Source organism: Heterodontus francisci, chromosome 30, assembly GCF_036365525.1.
Source record: "Heterodontus francisci isolate sHetFra1 chromosome 30, sHetFra1.hap1, whole genome shotgun sequence".
NCBI classification, from domain to species: domain Eukaryota; kingdom Metazoa; phylum Chordata; class Chondrichthyes; order Heterodontiformes; family Heterodontidae; genus Heterodontus; species Heterodontus francisci.
Genome location: NC_090400.1, coordinates 46,971,384 through 46,991,919, shown reverse-complemented (window position 1 = coordinate 46,991,919; position 20,536 = coordinate 46,971,384). Strand labels below are relative to the sequence as shown.

The 20,536-nt window shown below is 42.5% G+C and overlaps 1 protein-coding gene across 1 annotated transcript; it reads right to left on the bottom strand.

Annotated features, from left to right (window-relative positions):
- Positions 1 to 9,453: 9,453 nt before the first annotated feature.
- Positions 9,454 to 20,020, bottom strand: gemin4 (gem (nuclear organelle) associated protein 4). The gene is made up of 3 exons (XM_068010507.1): positions 19,933 to 20,020; positions 18,073 to 18,171; positions 9,454 to 13,304 (listed from the first exon to the last, which is right to left on the bottom strand). The coding sequence occupies exons 2-3, from the start codon at positions 18,080 to 18,082 to the stop codon at positions 10,027 to 10,029; spliced, it is 3,288 nt and encodes a 1,095-aa protein (XP_067866608.1). The 5' UTR covers positions 18,083 to 18,171; positions 19,933 to 20,020; the 3' UTR covers positions 9,454 to 10,026.
- Positions 20,021 to 20,536: the final 516 nt, after the last annotated feature.

Below are 20,536 nucleotides of genomic sequence, written 5' to 3'. Positions count from 1 at the left end.
GCTGTGGCTTCTGGAATCCCATCTGATTTACGCCCTATAGCCTTTTATAGAAGCAGCTGTTAAGTCTGGCCCATGTGCACTAGTGTGGTTTTCATAATAGTCATTATATTGGTGATCTCTTCACTGAAGAATGCTAGCCTTGAACAATTTGATGATTCCTTTTAGTGCCATAGGGATCTTCACAGCCTTTGACAGGTCTGATACATTGCACTTAACAAGTTACCATTAGAAGGCCTTCCAGTTAAGCTATGTTCTTGGCTATCCAGTTTCCTCTCAGAGCATTATGTTGTCATTTACTATTCATCTGACGTTTTCCACTGTTTTTCAGGGCTTTCTCTGTCATATTGTTTTTTTCTCTATTAGTAACCTCCTCTCATTTTTATTCATCCATGGGATATAGGCATTGCTGACAAGGCCAACTCACTTTTGCTAATCATGTTATCTGCATTCAATTTCCTTCAAATGCTATCAACACATGCAATCTTCATTCTGTTTCCAGTGTGAAGGGTTGAATTACAATATTTTTAATATTGTCCTTCAATAGGCAATTCTTCAAAAGCACAGTTTCTTCATCCATGATGCAAGTCTAATCAATGGTCACCGTGGCATTTACTGGCTTCACCCTTTGTCCAATTTCATCTGTTGTTAATCTTGACTGAGTTACTTTCTTTGACTTCAAATGGAAACTGAATATCTCCAACAAACTCAAGTTTGCTCTTTCATGCCAGTACAACTTTTTGCAATCAACTGTATTCAGCATAAATCCATCCAAGATTTAACTACTGCTTCCATATGGCACTCCTGTCATACTTTCAACATAGATTGTAAGAAAAAAAAAATGTGTGTGTTTGCCCTGGTAATGATATAGCTTGTTACAGGAGTCAAGCTTCACCCACCCTCCCCACCACCTCAGTTCCGATTTTACCATTTCGATGGCTCATTAAAGTCTTGACAATAACCTAGGAAAAATCTTTTTTAAAAATCCAGTTATGAATTTAAATCAATTGATGCAGATTCTTTAGCTAAAATAAGTTTACCTCCTTATAATCCTCGGCTATCTTTTTCAAATCTGCGCCACAGCTGGAGTCTTTGCTGGAACAACTCACTGCTTGGATATCAAGTGGGATGATGAGGGTTTTCTGGATACCAAGTCTCCTCTTCTTTGTATTTAATGCTGATCCATTTGTTAAAATCAAATCTTATTTCAACAATATACTATGCTCCCAACTCAAGATGAAGTGAAAGGTCCAAGTGAATGGTTGGCTTTGGCAGGTGCATGCAGATTTTCTTTTTGCATTAATCATACTTTTGCCAGCTGACAATATTTTACATGCATTCACAGAATCTCAGAATTATTACAGCACAGGAGGCGGCAATTCAGCCCATTGTGTCTGCACTGGCTCTCCGAATGAGCGTTTCAACTAATGCAACTCCCCCGCCTTCTCCCCACAACCCTGTACATTCTTCTTTATCATATAACAGAATGCTTCAATTGAACCTGCCTCCACCACACTCTCAGGCAGTGCATTCCAAAGCATAACCACTCGCTGTGTGAAAAATCTTTTCCCAATGTCGCTTTTGCTTCTTTTACCAATTACTTTAAAATTGTGGTTTATGATGATGCAACATCTCGCAATTATTTATACTCTACTTTTGGTTATCGACATTCCCCCTCTTTTTTAAACAAAGGGTACCCAGATCAAACACAACTCCATCTCAAGCTGGCGTCAATAAAGACAAAAGACTTACATTTATATAGGATCTTCCACGTACTTTTGAAGTGTAGTCAACATTGTAATGAAGGAAACACAGCAGCCAATTTCTGCAGAGCGAGCTCTCACAAACAGCAATGTGATAATGACCAATCTGTTTAGTGGTGTTGGTTGAGGGATAAATTTTGGCCCAAGATATCAGGGATAGCTCCCTGGTCTTTGAAATAGTGCCAGGCAATTCCTAACTTCCACTTGAGAGGGCTGATCGTGTCTTGGTTTAATATCTCATCCAAAACACAGCAACTCCAACAGTGTAGCACTGGAGTGTCAGCCCAGATTTTATGCTCCATTTTATGAACCCACAACCTTCTGACTCATGAGGTAAGAGTGTGACCACCGCTGATACCTATATAGGGCAAGTACTATTTTCAAGCTTGGAGATGGCATCAGGGGAGATCAAAAAGAAACTAGACAAAGACTTCGCTTGAGAGCTTAGGCGGGGGAAACCTTGGAGGAAGTTTTTCTCTGCGTGGAGAAGGTAGATGGTTGGTGCAGAAGAGGCTGATGAAGAGAAGGTCTTAGTGATCTTAGTGTTAATGAAGTCCATGAGCTCCTCACTTGTTGGGGTGAGGGTGGAGGAGCGTTTCAGGATATGGTTGGTAGTGGAGAGAAGAAGCTGAAAGTTACCTTTGCTTTCTAAAATGATGCTGCAGTAATGAACAGAGGACAAGAAGCCAGATAGTGCCACTTAGAGAGTTATAGAATCTCAGAGTCATTTACAGCATCGGAGGAGGATAGATAGATTGTTGGTCTTGCAGGGCATCAAGGGATCTGGGGAGCGGGCAGGAAAGTGGAATTGAAGCCCAAGATCAGCCATGATCATATTGAATGGCGGAGCAGGCTCGATGGGCCATATGGTTTACTTATGCTCCTATTTCTTGCGTTCATTCAGTCTGAGTCCATGCCAGGCAAAGCAATCCAGTCAGTACCACTCCTCTGCATGATCCCTGTAACCCTGCAAGTTTATTTCCTTCAAGTGCCCATCCAATTTCCTTTTGAAATCATTGATTGTTTCCACTTCCACCATCCTCATGGGCAGCGAGGTCCAGGACATTACCACTCGCTGTGAGAAAAAGTTCTTCCTCACATTCCCCCTGCATCTCTTGCCTAAAATCTTCAATCTGTGTCGCCTAGTCCCGGTACCATCAGTTATTGGGAAGAGTTTTTCCTTGTCTAACTTATCAAAGCCTGTGCTTATCTTATATACCTCTATCAAATCTCCCCTCAATCTCCTTTGCTCCAGAACAAGCCCAGCTTTTCTAACATAACCTTGTAACTAAAATCCCTCACCTCTGGAACCCTTCTGGTAAATCTCCTCTGCACCCTCTCAAGAACCCTTCCATCCTTCTTAAAGTGTGGTGATCAGAACTGGACGCAATAGTCTAGTTGGGGCCTAACCAGGGCTTTATAAAGCTTCAGTATAACTACCCTGCTATAGTACTCTATGCCTCTATTTATGTTGCCCAAGATCCTATATGTTTTGCTAATCACTCTCTCAATATGTCCTGCCACATTCAAAGATAGATGCACATGCACCCCCAGGTCCCTATGTTCCTGCACACTCCTTAGAACTGTGTGATTACGTATACAAAAACCAGAAATGCTGAAAATACTCAGCAGGTCTGGCAGCATCTGTGGAGAGAGAAGCAGAGTTAACGTTTTAGGTCAGTGACCCTTCTTCAGAACAGAGATATATTATAAATGTAAAAGATTTTAAGCAAGTAAAGAGGGGGGTAGGGCAAGAGATAACAAAAGAGGTGTTGATAGGACAAGGTCACAGAGAATAACTGACCAGGTCATGGAAAAAAGGCAAACGATATGTTAATGGTGTGCTGAAAGACAGCGTTAGTACAGAGAGGGTGTGAATAGATTGTAAAGCACAAAGCACTCCAAGCACAAAATTAAAAAAAAAAACAAAGTGGTTAGTAGAAACAAACTAAACACACAAAAAACCTAAAATAAAATAACCAAATAAAAAATAACTAGACATAAAAAAGGTGGGGTGGGGTGGGTGACATCATGCTCTGAAATTATTGAATTCAATGTTCGGTCCAGCAGGCTGTAGTGTGCCTAATCGGTAAATGCTTCCTCGAGCTTGCGTTGATGTTCGCTGGAACACTGCAGCAATCCCAGGACAGAGATGCAAGCATGAGAGCAGGGGGGTGTTGAAATGGCCAGAAACCTGAAGCTCGGGGTCATGCTTACGGACTGAGCGGAGGTGTTTGGCAAAGCAGTCACCCAGTCTGCGTTTGGTCTCCCCAATGTCATTGTCATAGAGTTATACAACACAGAAACAGGCCCTTCAGCCCATCATGGCTCTGCCCGCTATCCAGCACCCAACTATTCTAATCCCATATTCCTGCACTTGGCCCGTAGCCTTGTATGCTATGGCGTTTCAAGTGCTCATCTAAATACTTCTTAAATGTTATGAGGGTTCCTGCCTCCACCACCTCTTCAGGCAGTGCGTTCCAGATTCCAACCATCCGCTGGGTGAAACAATTTTTCCTCAAATCCCCCTAAACCTCTTGCCCCTTACCCTAAATCTATGCCCCCTGGTTCTTGCCCCCTCCGCTAAGGGAAAAGGTTTCTTCCTATCTAACCTATCAACGCCCTTCATAATCTTGTACACATCAATCATGTCCCCCCTCAGCCTTCTCTGCTCCAAGGAAAACAACCCTAGCCTTTTCAGTCTCTCTTCATAGCTGAAATGCTCCAGCCCAGGCAACATCCTGGTGAATCTCCTCTGCACTCTCTCCAGTACAAATCACATCCTTCCTATCGTGTGGTGACCAGAACTGTACACAGCATTCTAGCTGTGGCCTAACTAGCGTTTTATACAGCTCTATCATAACCTCCCTGCTCTTATATTCGCTGTCTCAGCTAATAAAGGCAAGTATCCCATATGCCTTCCTAACCACCTTATCTGTGTTGCTGCCTTCAGTGATCTATGAACAAGTACACCAAGGTCCCTCTGACCTTCTGTAATTCCTAGGGTCCTACCATCCATTGTATATTCCCTTGCCTTGTCAGTCCTCCCAAAATGCATTACCTCACACTTTTCAGGATTAAATTCCATTTGCCACTGCGCCGCTATCTTACCAGCCCATCTATATCTCCCTGTAATCTAAGGATTTCCTCCTCACTATTTACAACACCAATTTTTGTGTCATCTGTAAACTTACTGATCATACCTCCTATATTCATGGCTAAATCATTAATGTACACTACAAACAGCAAGGGTCTCAGCACTGATCCCTGCGGTACACCACTGGTCACAGGCTTCCAATTGCAAAAACAGCCTTCAACCATTACCCTCTGCCTCCTGCCACTAAGCCAATTTTGGATCCAATTTGCCAAATTGCCCTGGATCCCATGGGCTCTTACCTTCTTAACCAATCTCCCATGCTGGACCTTATCAAAAGCCTTACTTAAGTCCATGTAGACTACATCAACTGTTTTACCCTCATTTACACATCTAATCAACTCCTCGAAAAATTCAATCAAGTTAGTTAGACATGATCTCCTCCTGACAAAGCTATGCTGACTATCCCTGATTAATCCCTGCCTCTCCAAGCGGCGATTAATCCTGTCCCTCAGAAATGTTTCCAATATTTTCCCAACCACTGATGTTAGACTCACTGGCCTGTAATTATACCTGGTTTATCCCTGCTCCCCTTCTTGAATAATGGTGCCACCTTCGCTGTCCTCCAGTTCTCTGGTACCTCTCCTGTGGCCAGAGAGGATTTGAAAATTTGTGTCAAAGCCCCTGCTATCTCCTCCCTTGCCTCACATAACAGCCTGGGATACATCTCATCTGGGCCTGAGGATTTATCCACTGTTAAGCCCGCTAAAACAGCTAATACTTCCTCCCTTTCAATGCTAATATGTTCAAGTATATCACAATCCCCCTCCCTGATCTCTACACCTACATCGCCCTTCTCCATGGTAAACACCGATGAAAAGTAATAATTTAAAACCTCACCTATGACCTCCGGCTCCACACAAAGGTTGCCACATTGGTCCCTAATGGGCCCTAATCTTTCCCTGGTCATCCTCCTACCCTTACTATACTTATAAAATGGATAATAAAGGATTTTCCTTTATCTTGCCCGCCAGTGTTTTTTCCATGTCCCCTCTTTACTCTCCACATTATTTTTTCAAGTGCCACCCTACACTTTCTATACTCCTCTAGTGCCTCCGCTGTTTTCAGATCTGCCGTAAGCCTCCTTTTTTTTCCTGATCCAATCCTCTATATCCTTTGACATCCAGGGTCCCCTGGACTTGTTGGTCCTACCCTTCACCTTAACGGGTACATGTTGGCTCTGAACTCTCACAATTTCCTCTTTGAATGACTCCCACTGATGTGTAGACTTTCCTACAAGTAGCTGCTCCCAGTCCACTTTGGCCAGATTCTGTTTGATCATATTGAAATCGGCCTTCCCCCAGTTCAGTACCTTTATTTCTGGTCCATCTTTGCCCTTTTCCATAACTACCTTAAATCTTAGTGTTATGGTCACTATCCTTGAAATGCTGCCCCACTGACACTTCTACCACTTGATCAGCTTCCAGTACTGCCATTTCTCTTGGAGGACTTTCTACATACTGGCTCAAAAAGCTCTCCTGTATGCATTTTAAGAATTCCGCCCCCTTTAAGCCTTTTGCACTAAGACTATCCCAGTTAATATGGGGAAGTTGAAATCCCCTATTATTACCATATTATTTTTACACCTCTCTGAAATTTGCCTACATATCTGCTCCTCTATCTCTTCCTGTTTGGAGGCCTGTAGTACACACCCAGCCAAGTGATTGCCCCCTTTTTGTTTTTACGTTCTAAGTCGAGGAGATCACACTGTGAGCAACGAATACAGTATACTAAATTGAAAGAAGTACAAGCAAATTGCTACTTCACCTGAAAGGAGTGTTTGGGGCCTTGGATAGTGAGGAGAGAGGAGGTAAATGGGCAGGTATTACACCTCCTGCGATTGCAGGGGAAGGTGCCGTGGGAAGGGGATGAGGTGGTGGGAGTAATGGCGGAGTGGACGAGGGTGTCACGGAAGGAACAATCCCTTTGGAATGCTGACAGGGGAAAGATGAGTTTGGTAGTGCCATCACGCTGGAAGTGGCGGAGGATGATCCTTTGGATCTGGAGGCTGGTGGGGTGGAAAGTGAGGACAAGGGGAACCTTGTCGCGGTTCTGGGAGGGAGGGGAAGGGGTGAGGGTAGACGTGCGGGAAATGAACCGGACATGGTTGAGGGCCCTGTCAACCACAATGGGGAGGAATCCTTGGTTGAGGAAAAAGGAAGACATATCAGAAGCACTGTCTTGGAAGGTAGCATCATCAGAGCAGATGCGTCGGAGACGGAGAAACTGGAGAATGAAATGGAGTCCTTACAGGATGCAGGGTGTGAAGTAGTCGAGGTAGCTGTGGGAGTTGGTGGGCTTATAATGAATATTAGTAGACAGCCTATTCCCAGAGATGGAGACAGAGAAGTCGAGGAAGGGAAGGGATGTATTGGAGATGGACCATATGAAGATGAGAGAAGGGTGAAAATTAGAAGCAAAGTTGATAAAGTTTTCCAGTTCCAGACGTGAGCAGGAAACGGCACTGATACAGTCATCAATGTACCAGAAAAAGTTGGGGGAGGGGGCCCGAGTAGGACTGGACCAAGAAATGTTCGACATATCCCACAAAAAGACAGGCATAACTAGGACCCATATGGGTACCCATAGCAACACTTTATATTTGAAGGAAGTGAGTGCAGTTGAAGGAGAAGCTGTTCAACGCGAGAACAAGTTCAGCCAGGCGGAGGATGGTGGTGGTGGATGGGGACTGGTTGGGCCTCTATTCAAGGAAGCGGAGAGCCCTCAAACCATCCTAATGGAGGATGGAGGTGTAGAGAGATTGGACATCCATAGTGAAGAGGCAGGCAGGCGGTTAGGGTCAGGAAACTGGAAATTGTCAAAATGATGTAGGGCGTCAGAAGAGTCACGGATGTAGGTGGGAAGAGACTGGACCAGGGGAGAAAAGATGGAGTCAAGATAGGAAGAAATAAGTTCAGTGGGGCAGGAACAGGCTGAAACAATGGGTCTGCCGGGACAGTCCTGTTTGTGGATTTTGGGAATTTTAAGTATATATTGCCTCAGCCTATCCCTTCTCCAAAATGCATCACCTCTCACTTGTCTGTATTAAATTCCATCTGCCACTTGCCTGCCCATTCTGCTAGCCTATCTATGTCCTGTTGCAAGCAGTTTGCATCATCCTCAATTTTCCATTCCTCCAAATTTGGAAATTCTACTCTGTATTTCAAGATCCGTGTCAAATCCATGTCATTTATATATAGCAAAAAAAGCAGCGGTCCTAGCACTGACTCTTGCAGGACACCACCACACCACTGTCTACCATCCTCCAGACTGAAAAAGAACCATTTACTATGACTTTGTCTTTCAACGCACCATTAACATATTGTTTGCCTTTGCTCCATGACCTTTTGGTCAGCTATGTGGCCTTGTCCAATCTACACCTTCTCCTTTGTTATCTCTTGCCCCACCCCTGCCTCACTTGCTTATAATCTTTGACATTTCTAATATTTGCCAGTTCCGAAGAAGGGTCACTGACCCGAAACGTTAATTCTGCTTCTCTTTCCCACAGATGCTGAATGGTTCCAGCATTTCTTGTTTTTATTTCATTTACCATGACTCACTTTTAACTGTCTTAAGCCAATTTTTTATCCAATTGGACACTGATCCTCCTATTCCATGAGCCTCAATTGTTAACCAGCCTTTTATGTAGTACTGCATCAAACTCTCTTAAAAGACAACATTCATCGGATTCCCTTCATCAACCTTCTCTGTTACTTCATCAAAAAATTCAATTAGTCAAGCATGATCTGCCTTTTACAAATCTGTGTTGACTCTCCTTAATTAACTGAACCTGTCCAAGTGCCTATTGATTTTTTTCCCTGATTATTATTTCAAAACCTTACCCACCACTGATGTTAAACTAACTGGCCTGGGACCGCCCTTACACCCTTTCTTGAGTAAGGGTGTCACATTTTCCTCTCTCCAATCCTCTGCCATCTCACCCATATCTGGGGGAGATTGGAAGATTATGGCAAGCCCTTCCGCTATCTCCACCCCCACTTCCATTAGCAACCTGGGATGCAAGCTACCAGGCGACTTATTTACCCTAAGCATAGTGAGCCTTTCCAGTACCTCTTAACACTCAATTTTTACCCTATCAATTGCCTCTACTCTCTCCACTTCTACCGATATTTTGTCAGATTCCCCTTTCTTAGTAAACACCGATACAAAGTACTCATTAAATATTCTAACCTTGCCCTGTGCCTCTACGTATATACTACCCTCTTTATCCCGAAGAGGCCCCACACCACCTATTACCCGACTACTGCTTACATGATTGCACCTATCTTACAATTATAAGTTGTCAGGCACATATACAGAAGGGGAACAAACCATTGCATCAGATTTGCATTCATGCTTTTACTAGTGTCAAGTTGAATTTCCCTCGGATTTCAAGGAAGCAGCTTGGCTTTTCTGTTCGAATCAAAAGAAAATGGGCCAGCACTACAAATGTACCAAAAATAGCTTTCCTCTCACAAACATTTAAAAAATGAGTAAGTGGAATAAATGGTACAGAAATAAAAGTAAGCAATGTCAACATTCCTTTTTGAAGATTTTTAATGTTTGAAAAAGCCTTTAACAATATGGGGAAGAGAACAAATAAATCAGAGGGAACATTGTTTTGTTCTGGATCTTCTCATACACCTCCGAGGGTCTATGTTTCCCTGTGGCAGAGGTGTGGCAGCACTTTGCCTGCACAGGGATGGCATATGGATCTTAAAAAGGCAAAACAAAGAAATTAACCTAAAAAGAGTTGAGTTACAGTCTCAACAGATACAACATTTGCACATACTCAGTATACTCTGATTTCAAGGCTTATAATTTCAATTTGAGGTCCAGGAATTGGTTGTAAACCATTCAGGGTTCAGTCTCAGTTTAAGACTATTATTACAATTCATTGACAAGATAATTATCTTGCAATTGCTCCCAGTTACTTTCAGTCTCCATTCCTTTTGAAGATCTGTACAGATCTGGATAGAAAGGTTTTTAACGACAGCACTAGGACTGAAGGAGTCTTCAAAATAAAGATTTATCTTGTGATAACAAAATAAAACTCCTTCAATGTCAAAAACCAGCAGGTTGAGGATAAACAGAATTGCAGTAATCAGTGGCTCAGCAGATTTTGCTGATTTTCTGCAGTAATACAGAACGCTGCTCTTCATTGACCAGATTCTCGGCAATGGAGTGGAGGAAGTGTTTTTCATTGACTTTGCTGAGTAATCCAGAGGTAGAGGTATTGGCCATCACCAGGGTCTCATACTGGGAAAGCAGCTCCAAGGATACATAATACAGAGACTCAGAGGTACCAATGGGCATCATTACCATAATGTGAATTACATGGCAAAAGAGCTGCACAACAACAAATATGGCTTCCTGATTTCCATCTAGATTCTGAGCTCCATGTCCTTTGAGTTTGCACTTCACAGACTCCAGAATGTCTGAGATACTGCCAGCACACTGTCTTGCTACATACTTCCATCCTGCTGTTGGAAGCCAGTCAGAGCAGCTACAACTGCAGATCAGCTGAAAGGCCCTCAGCAAAAGCTGAGAGAACTGTAGGTGATGCGCAAAAGGTCGGAGGTTAAGCAGCGGCATGTAATGAACATATTCCAGGGTATATGGTACGTGAAGCAATTCACGCTGTAGAAGGCACTTCACAACATGGTTGAGACGTTTCCATTCACTGGAACTGCACCAAGGCAGGACCTGGATTAGTGCAATTAGAAAGCCTTTACTGAACATGTTGACCTCTTCAACATTTTTAGCATCAATCATTAGGTGGGACAGCATCTGCTCCATCATATGAGTAGAGATGCAACAACATTCCATCCAGGCCAGCAGCCCAGTGCCTGGACCATATTGTGGAAGATTAAGTGGTGACCAACCATCGTCAGAAAGATCACAGACCTCAAACAACGTGGCAGGTACCTCATATTTAAAATGGCCCCCAAAGATGCTTTTCAACCACAGACGCACAGTCCAGTCCAACCGTTCAGTTTTTCTGTACAACCAACAAACAGATGTTGACCATGTCTCTGGATTTACAGAAATTATCTGTTCAACAGCATCACAAACCATATCCAGGGTCTCAATTAGGAGGCCTTTTGTTCCTATAGAAATGTGATTAGATGCTTTATTACTGTCCTCCTCCCAGCACAAGATACAGCGGTCCAGAAGCTGAGAAAGAGCAAAAATGAGAGGGAATGGGCAACAGGCAAGTAGCCAGTGTTCTTTGGTCCCGTCATCGGTCACTGGCATCTTTAGAGCACTGTTAAGAACTTTGAGAGGAAACTCAATACTGTAGTTACTTCCTATCAGATAAGGAAGGACAAATATCTTTGTGGCATCTGCAGGCTGGAAAAGAGGAACTGGGGGTTCTTGATCAATTACTTCTCCTGGTTCCATAAGCGAATGCAGGAATTCAAGAAACTGATTTTCCTCCTTGGTGGTAGCAAGACTGTCCCTAGCAGCTTCCAGGAGACACTTGGCCAAGATATTTAGTCCGTCTGAAGACTGAGTGTCCTCAAAAGACAGTGCTGGTAGGTTCTTCAGGATCTGGCCAAGTAGCTTATGGGCACCCAGATTTACTGCGGCCAGGTGGCACGTTTTCTGCAGGGTGGCTTCCGGGTTTAAAAAAGCAACTCTTACGATGGCAGTCACTGCTTTATCAATGCTGTTTACAGCCTCACTCTGTGTTATACAATTGAATACCATGTTCACCTCCTCTTCAAACCAATCCTTAAAAGCTCCCCCATCTCTACAGAGGCCTTTGCTACCATAGGAGGACAGGACTCCCAAAAGTGCTTTATTTTTGTCAGGAATTGAGAGGGCAGACAGGCAATCTAAAACTACATTCATCAATCGTTTGACTTTTGACGCTTCATTGATGTTACAGGATGATACATCGTTAAGTGTTCCAACTAACCGCAATACCAAATCAGTATCTTGAAAAATGTCTCTGTTTCTTTCAAGGCAATCAAGCCAGCCATCCTCTGAAAAAGCCCAACCAGGACTTGATGCAAATATTTTGCATATCTCTGCATATCTTTTCATTCTTGCATCAATTATTATCAAAGCAACTGAAAACTTAACTTTATCTGTGGCAGCAGCATCATCTAACGGGACGTAGATGCCAATCTTCTGCACAAAGGTGGTTGAGCTCAGCAGCAGATCAGACAGAATTTTCTTGGCATCTTGAGATACCATCTTGGAGTTTTGAAGCATTGGACAGATTTCATTTAAGCATTTCAAACTTTCCACTGTCCTATAAATAGCTAGGCTTCTCTTCTGAACATCGGTGTCATTCTCAAGCTCAGTTTGGAGTTCAGTGGCCCACGACTGGAAAATATCAGCAAGTGTCACAATCCCTGAAGTCAGTGCTCCCTGCATTAACATGAATGCAGACTTTTGATAAGAGGCCCTCAGCTCTCTCTCGGTCTCCTTTACACTCTTGATGAAACTTTCTGTTACTGGAAGCTTCTGGATCATGGGATTAGCTAATGCAATCAGTCTGGAAAGTTTCTGTAAATATACCTCAGCAGACAATTCAACAATATTGTCAGAAAGCACTGACTTGCATATTGTGTCTGACAGCTTTGCTAGAGCAGAACACTTATAAATATAAGGGTTTATATGGCTTTTCATTCTTTTAAGCCCATCTAGTAGCAGTGAAGGAATGGACAGGTTACTTGAAGACCCAGGCAAACTCTCTGAAGGGAACAAAGGAGAAACATCAGGATCTAGTTTGAGTCTCTTGGAGAAATGACAGAATTCATCAGACACACGTGCTAGGCATTTTTTAGCCTCATCTCCAAATGTTTGAACAATTTCATCCCTTTGTCCTTCATTCTGCTTCATTAGTTCCCACCATACATCTAGAAAGATGGCCACATCTTCATCGGAGGTGCCATCCAGAACATGGTCCACAAAACGAGCCATCTCCAAGTGGCATACATCAGCTGGCAATGTCGAAAGCAGCTCAACAAAGACTTCCGAGGCCCCCAGTGATTTCACCAGCTCAAATAAAACAGTGTGATTTATCTCTGGAATCATGTTTTCTGCTGAAAAGAAGAGGTCTTCCTTCCACCTTCGGTCATTCTCAGCATCTGAATCTAGTTTCTCCTTAATATTAGTTCCACTTACATTAGAGTTCAGTAGCTTTGCCCATACAAAAGCAAGTACTTTCCTCTGCCACTGCTTAGTTTCTGCGGGATCTTGTACCATGCCAGTCTCCCCAGCACAGATCTCATGCACTGCACAGACAATAGGTTTCCCTAAGGTTGCCCAATTAGATTTCTTCATTTCTAAAAGTATTTTGTGTTGACTTTGCTTCTTGGCCAACAGAAAGCCACCATGCAAAACAGCCATCTTCTCGCAACAAATCCAGGATCCTGAAAAGAGCAGAACAGTCAATAATTCCCAATTATATAAAGCCAAAATTCTTCAGAGACTTTCATCATTCACATCTAGTAAGAATTAAAATACATTTTAGTTGCAACATGATGGTTCACAGGAACATTATCAGAGAGAATTTCACATCCTGCCATATAAAGAGATATTAGAACATGTGACCAAAAACTTGGTCAAAGAAGTAGGTTTCAAGGAGTGACTTACAGGAGAGGGAGGAGAGAGAGGTGGCGGGGTTTAGTGAGTGAATTCCAGAGGTTAGGGCCGAGGCAGTTGAAAGCACGGGGGGCAAGATGAAAATCGAGGATGCGCATAAGGCCAGATTTGGAGTAGTGAGGGGATTGCGGAGAGTTGTAGGGCTCTTTCAATTGCCAGCACATTAACAAGGAGGTATGCTCTTCCAAACTGTCATATAAACCGGTTTCTGAATAATAGCATTTGGCCAGCAAACTTTATATATAACGTTGTAACCTGAATGCGACACAAAATGTCTATTCCAAACCCACATTTTATAAAATATGACAACAGTGACTCAAAGACATCATGGATGCCTCGTTTTACAGAATTTTGGGGTGTGCGACTATTAAGTAAAATACAAATCCTTTAATAAACTCTAACTCTAAACAGTGATGGTCTGCGCCAAGGTATTGAAAAATAGTATGTGCATCCCACCCACGTCAGCAGGAAAGTAAATGAGTAGAGGTCAACATAGCCAAGTGCAAAACACTACATATAGGAAGGAAAAATAGTATATGAAAACTTCATGAATGGTCTTACAATAGCTAAAGATGACGTTGAGAGGGGTCTAAGAGATTTTTATAGACTCAATGTACAACACACCCAAGCACTGCACAACAGCAATTAACATATCAAATAGAATGCTGAACCCTATATCCAAAAACAGTAGATTGCAAGTTAAAGTCATGCTCATACTGCATTCTGGTCAGAATACAGTACAACGTCTACTTCTGGTCACTAAAGCACAAAGGGAGACTATCAAGCTTTGGAGACACTTCAGAAAAGAGTCACGAAACTGATCCTTGCTGTTGAGGTGCTGAGGTATGAGGAAAGTCTGGAGAAACTTGGGTGCTTCATCCTTGAAGAGGTAACTGAGAGATTATAAAGTTGTACAAAACCATGACAATATAACAAGTGGGAATAGGTTCAAATTAGTAAAAAGCAAGTTTCCCATCCAAAAACTGATCAGGCTATCGAACAGACTTTCAGGGAGGACAATGGAAGTAAAAACACTAACTACTTAAGATGCAACTGGTGTGATTGGTATTAGTGAGTCAGTCAAATGGCTCTCTCATTGAAATATACCTTGTGATCCGTTTTCCCATAAAATAAGGGGGAAAAGAAAAGTCACACAGAGCACTCTTACCCACTTCCTACCTGCTGACTGAGAATGGCAATTACAGCCATTCAAAAACAGGGGCATTACCCAGGGAGAGCAGAGAAAGAAAAAGGCAACAACTGTAATTTTGTTTCCAGCAAAGATGCTATCAAAACATATATACCTACAGAGCAAGAAATTTTCAGTGGTAATTAAATCAATAATGTGTGTTGAGAGTGCCTTTAAAGTAGTAAAATGTCCCAAGGCATTTCACAGGCAGTGCATTCCAGATACTAACCACTCGCTGCCTGAAAAAGTTTTCCTCATGTCGCCGTCGGTTCTTTTCCCATTCACCTTAAATTGGTCGTCTCTGGTTCTTGACCCTTTTGCCAACAGGAAGAGTTTCGCCCTATTTACTCTGTCCAGTCCCCACACTATTTTGAAAGCCTTCATTTAATCTCCTCTCAACCTTCTCTTCTCTAAGGAGAACAACCCCAGCTTGCCCAATCTATCCTCATAATTGAAGCCCTCATGTCTGGAACCATTCTAGCAAATCTTTTCCGCACCCTCCAAAGCTTTCACATCCTTTTAAAGTGTGGCACTCAGAATTGGACACAATACTCCAGTTGAGGCCCAACCAGTGTTTTATATAAAGGTTCACCATAGCCTTTGTATTCTATGCCTCTATTTATAAAGCCCCTATATGCCTTTTTAACCACTTTCTCAACCTGCCCTGCCACCTTCAATGATTTGTGCACATATACCCCCAGGAGACCAAGAAAATAATGAGGGCAAAAAAATTACAAAGAATGTAATGGCAAAGGAATTTTATAAATTTACTAGTAAACCCAGTGTTTAACAGTTGGAGGGCACATAAAAATAAGTTTATTCATGATAATAAAGAATATGGTTGCACTGCTAAATTAATATTTTGGTTCAGTTATCATAGTGGAAAAGAAGCAAACAATATCAAGTGTATAAGGAACATTGGATGCCAGTGAAAGGCAAAAATGAACTGATTCATAGAAACAAAAAAGTGCAATAGATTAATTAATGGGACTGAAACCAGACAAACCACCAGGTCCAGACAATTACATCCTGAAGATATTAAAAGAAATAGGCAAGAAAACTGGTGAACTATAATCATCCAAAGCTCACCTGATTCAGGGCAATACTGAAAGATTGGAAAGTAGCAAATGCTAGAAATTCTGATGAAACATCAACTCTGTTGCTCTCTCTACAGATACTGCCTGACCTGCTGGTGGCTTCCAGCATCTTGTTTTTATTTCAGATTTCCAGCAACTGCAGTATTTTGCATTGGTAAAGCTTTGAAAGGATGGTGCCGATGGAGGTATGGGATTTTGTGCGGGCAAGGACATAAAACTTAAAATTTAAGCATATAGGGGCAAATCATATGGGTACTGCACTTGGCTTGAGGGACTGCCTGCGTGCACAGCACAGAAGACAGCTGTGTGTCTGTAACACAGCCACCAAATTTTTCATCCATTCATTTAAATGGACTGAAAATCAGACAGCTTCCATTACAGGTACACAATCCTTCCTGTACAATTTTCCTCTGTGCTCTGAGTGGAAGAATGAGAATCCGTAACCTTTAGTATGCGTGTAACAGCAACAGTGCTATGAAACCAGAGATATAACAGTCTGTTTTTTTGTTAAATTTAGACACTCCCTAATAACAATGTCCAATTTCCATGAACTCAAGAGTTGTGCAGAATAACATAACAGGCAAGTGCTACAGATACAGGTGAGTTATGTTCATATGGTATGCCCTGGTAACCACAAATATGCAAGTGAGGTTTATTTCACATGGCATCCTTGATTAATGTGTACAGGGCTGTAAACTGCAAGAACAAAACATTAACTTTCATTTATGTAGCACATTTAGCTCAATAAACAGCTCCAAGGTGCTTCACAGAATGGAATCAAACAAAACTGGACACCGAACCACATGATATATTAGGCCAGATGACCAAAAGCTTGGTTAAAGAGGTAGGTTTTAAGGAGCATCTTGAAGGAGAAGGAGGGAGAGAGGTAGGGAGATGGAAATGCTTGGGGAGGAAATTCCAGAGCTTAGGGCCTCGGCAGCTGAAGGCAAGGTTGGCAATGGTGAGTGAGGAAAATCAGGGATGCACAAGAGGCCAGAAATGGAGGAGTGCAGATATCTGAGTGTTGTAGGGCTGGAGGAGGTTACAGAGATAGGGAGGAAAGAAGCCATGGAAGGATCTGAAAACAAGGATGTGAGTTTTTAAAATTGAGGCATTGCCAGACGAAAAGACCACGTAAGTCAGCAAGCACAGGGGTGATGGGTGAACAGGATTTGGTGCGAGTTAGGATACGGGCAGCAGAGTTTCGGATGAACTCAAGTTTATGGAGGGTAGAAGATGGGAGGCCGTCCAGGAAAGTATTGGAACAGTCAATTCTAGAGGTGACAAAGGTACAGATGAGGGTTTCAGCAGATTAACTGAGGCAAGGGTGAAGTCAGGCGATGTTATGGAGGTGGAAATAGCCAGGTTTGGTGATGGAGCAGATATGTGGTTGACGTGCCAACAAACTATGATGGAGCAGAGGGAGTGGGAATTGTTAAGTATGTGAGTGGCATAGGAGCAGAGGCTATATGCTGGGATATGATTGGAGGAGATTCCAGACATAGGAAGGAACAAGACCACATAGGAATTAGAAAGTGAGGCACGGTGTCAAATTTTGCTTATAACATTCCTGTGAAGCTTTGTTACTTTAAAAGGGCCAAATAAATTGTTATTGCTGTACCAGTCATTAGTGGAAGGCATTGAAAAGAAATCAATACGCCTATAACTGCACTCAGGAAAGGACATCAGCTTCGAGAAAGAAGAGCAGGGGGGAAAAAGCCTTAGCATGATCAAGAACATACCGATTTGTTACTATCCTGAATGTCTCGCTAGTAACATCCAGGTCACTAAACCTTTAAAGTGATGCACCATTTTGTACTTGAATCTGCAGCAGTAGCAAAACAACACAACCTCAAGTTTGATCCTCGGTCTGTGTCAAATTAGTTGATGATCTGAAAGGGCGAGGGCACAGCTACATATTTATGCTCACTCTGACTTTATTTTGCCAGCAATTCATTAACTAACATATTTAAAAGCCAATGTACTTTTTTTTTAAATGAAAGAAACAAAATTCAGCAATTTTCCTGTAGTAGTCAGCCAACAGAAGTATTTAAACAGTAAGTTTAGTACCTAACATATTTTTAATGAGCTCACTGGAGACTGCGGTTGTTTTCTTCAACTTCATTTAAATTTGCTTCTGTAATTCAGCAAACCTGCCACTGCAGAAGCACCTCCAGCTCAATTTATGCTGTAGAAGAGTTATGATACAAAATACAGTTTAAAAGAAAAGAAAATAGAAAATAAACTCACCACACTCCATTTTGAGAGATTATTTTCCAGTACACTGCAATTCTTGGATGGTTTGATCAGACGTTGAATTAGAAACGGGAGTGACTAAGACTGTGAAACCTTTAAAAATAAAAATTCTGTAAATAAAGCTTTACAAATCAACTTAATTTGTAAATAATCTCACCTCAATAAAAGACATTTCTATTTTTTACAAAACTTGGCAGCAATTAAGAGGTGCACATATACCGCCTCTTGCATTAATGCAAAGCAGCTTTTAGCACAGCATGAATACAAAAGGTGGCTACATGACTGAGATGTTGAGTCCCAAGCATACCAAGCCAACCAGTCACAAATCTCTGCTAATGGGGGCATCTCACACCATTTGGGCTTCACAGCAACTGCAGTCCAACTCCAGACTAGCAAAAGCTGCAGTTCAAAAGTGCCCAGACCCCTGGAAACAACAATAGGGTTCCCTTGTCCTCACCTTCCATTCCATCAGTCTCTACATTCAATGGATCATCCTCCACTATCTCCAGTTTGATGCCACCACCAAATACATCTTCCCCTGCTCTCCCCTTTCAGTATTCCAAAGAAACCATTCTCTCCACAACACCCTGGTCCACTCCTCAATCACCCCCAACACCTTCTCCCCTTCCTACCACACCTTCCCATGCAAGCACAAGAGCTGCAACAACTGTTTTTTTACCTCCTCCCTTTTCTCGGTCGAAGATCCCAAACGTTCCTTCCAGGTGGAACAGTGATTTACTTGAACTGCTTTCAATTTAGTACACAGTATTCGCTCCTCTACACTGGGGAGACCAAATGCAGATTGGGTGACCACTTTGCAGAACACCTCCGTTCAGTCCACAAGCATGACTCCAAACTTCCAGAAGCCTGTCATTTTAATTCTCCGCCCCACTCTGACCTTGGTCTTCTAAGCTGTTTCAATGACACTCAACACAAGCTCAAGGAACAGTACTTCATCTTTCGATTAGGCGCTTTACAGCCTTTTGGTCTCAACATTGAGTTCAACAACTTCAGATCATAACCACTGCTCCCATTTTTCGGACAGCAGCTGTTGGTGATGATTCTGTTATTCCCATTTGCGCCTCCTCTACAGCCATCTTTTGTTTATTTACTTGTTCCATTACCATCTCCTTTTGCCTTGTGACATTACCCCTTGTCATTTAATCTCTCTTGCCTTCCACCCCATCATGTTATTCTCTCCCCCCTTTCCCTGCCTCTGTATATGATTAAAACCTGTTACATCTCTAACTTTTTCAAGTTCTGACGGAAGGTCATCGACCTCAAACATTAACTCTGTTTCTCTCTCTGCAGATGCTGAGTATTTCCAGCATTTTCTGATTCTATCTCACATTAGAGAGCTCTACAATAGGTACATTTTGCTGCTAGTGAGACTCCAATTTATGTGGACCATATCAAGGGCGAAACAGTGCAGCCAGCAAACAACAACATAACTTCAAAGATCTGATTTGGCCTTTTGAACGTTGAGGTTTGCTTCAAAAGATTTTAAAAACACACAATTCCTAATATAGTGAAGTCATAAATCAATCAACTGTATCACTGCGTAGATGTTACAGGCCAAAATGTTGTGCTTTTTCATATATCATAGTAACTTAACTAAAACCATATATATTAACTGCGCCAAAAACATATTAGGCGAATTTCACGTTTTAAAGAGATAAAAGTTGCTCCTGAGGGCAATTTAATGCTGGAACCAAGATAACAAGTAAGGGATAACCTGAAGCCCAGCAAACCTTAAGAAAGGTACAGAAAGACCCTGAGCTGCTAGCATTTATTCCCTCCAGCTCAGGCCTAGCTGCCTCAGAGGGAACACTAGAGTCGCCCTCCATCACTCACCTTTCAACAATCTCTCAATTCACTCCATGCAGCAACTCACTCCTCCTCCACTCCACCGAGGAAGTCGCACCGGGCAGGAGGCACCTCCAACAACACAGATGGAGCAGCCGAGCGCCGCCGCCGCCGCTGCTGCTGCCCCCTAGGCAGGCTGAGCAACTGCGTGACACTGCAACTGAGACTTGTACATTTAAATTAAGCATTCCAATATATAAACAACTTACAAGAAGTATGCCCTAAGATTATTCCCTTCTTAAAAAATATATAAAAACCCACTCATTTCCTGAAGGTCTAATGCAGGTGGGAAGTATACAGTAAATGGCAGAACCCTTAGGAGTATTGACAGGCAGAGAGATCTGGGCATACAGGTCCACAGGTCACTGAAAGTGGCAACGCAGGTGGATAAGGTAGTCAAGAAGGCATACGGCATGCTTGCCTTCATCGGTCGGGGCATAGAGTATAAAAATTGGCAAGTCATGCTGCAGCTGTACAGAACTTTAGTTCGGCCACACTTAGAATATTGCGTGCAATTCTGGTCGCCACACTACCAGAAGGACGTGGAGGCTTTGGAGAGGGTATAGAAGAGGTTTACCAGGATGTTGCCTGG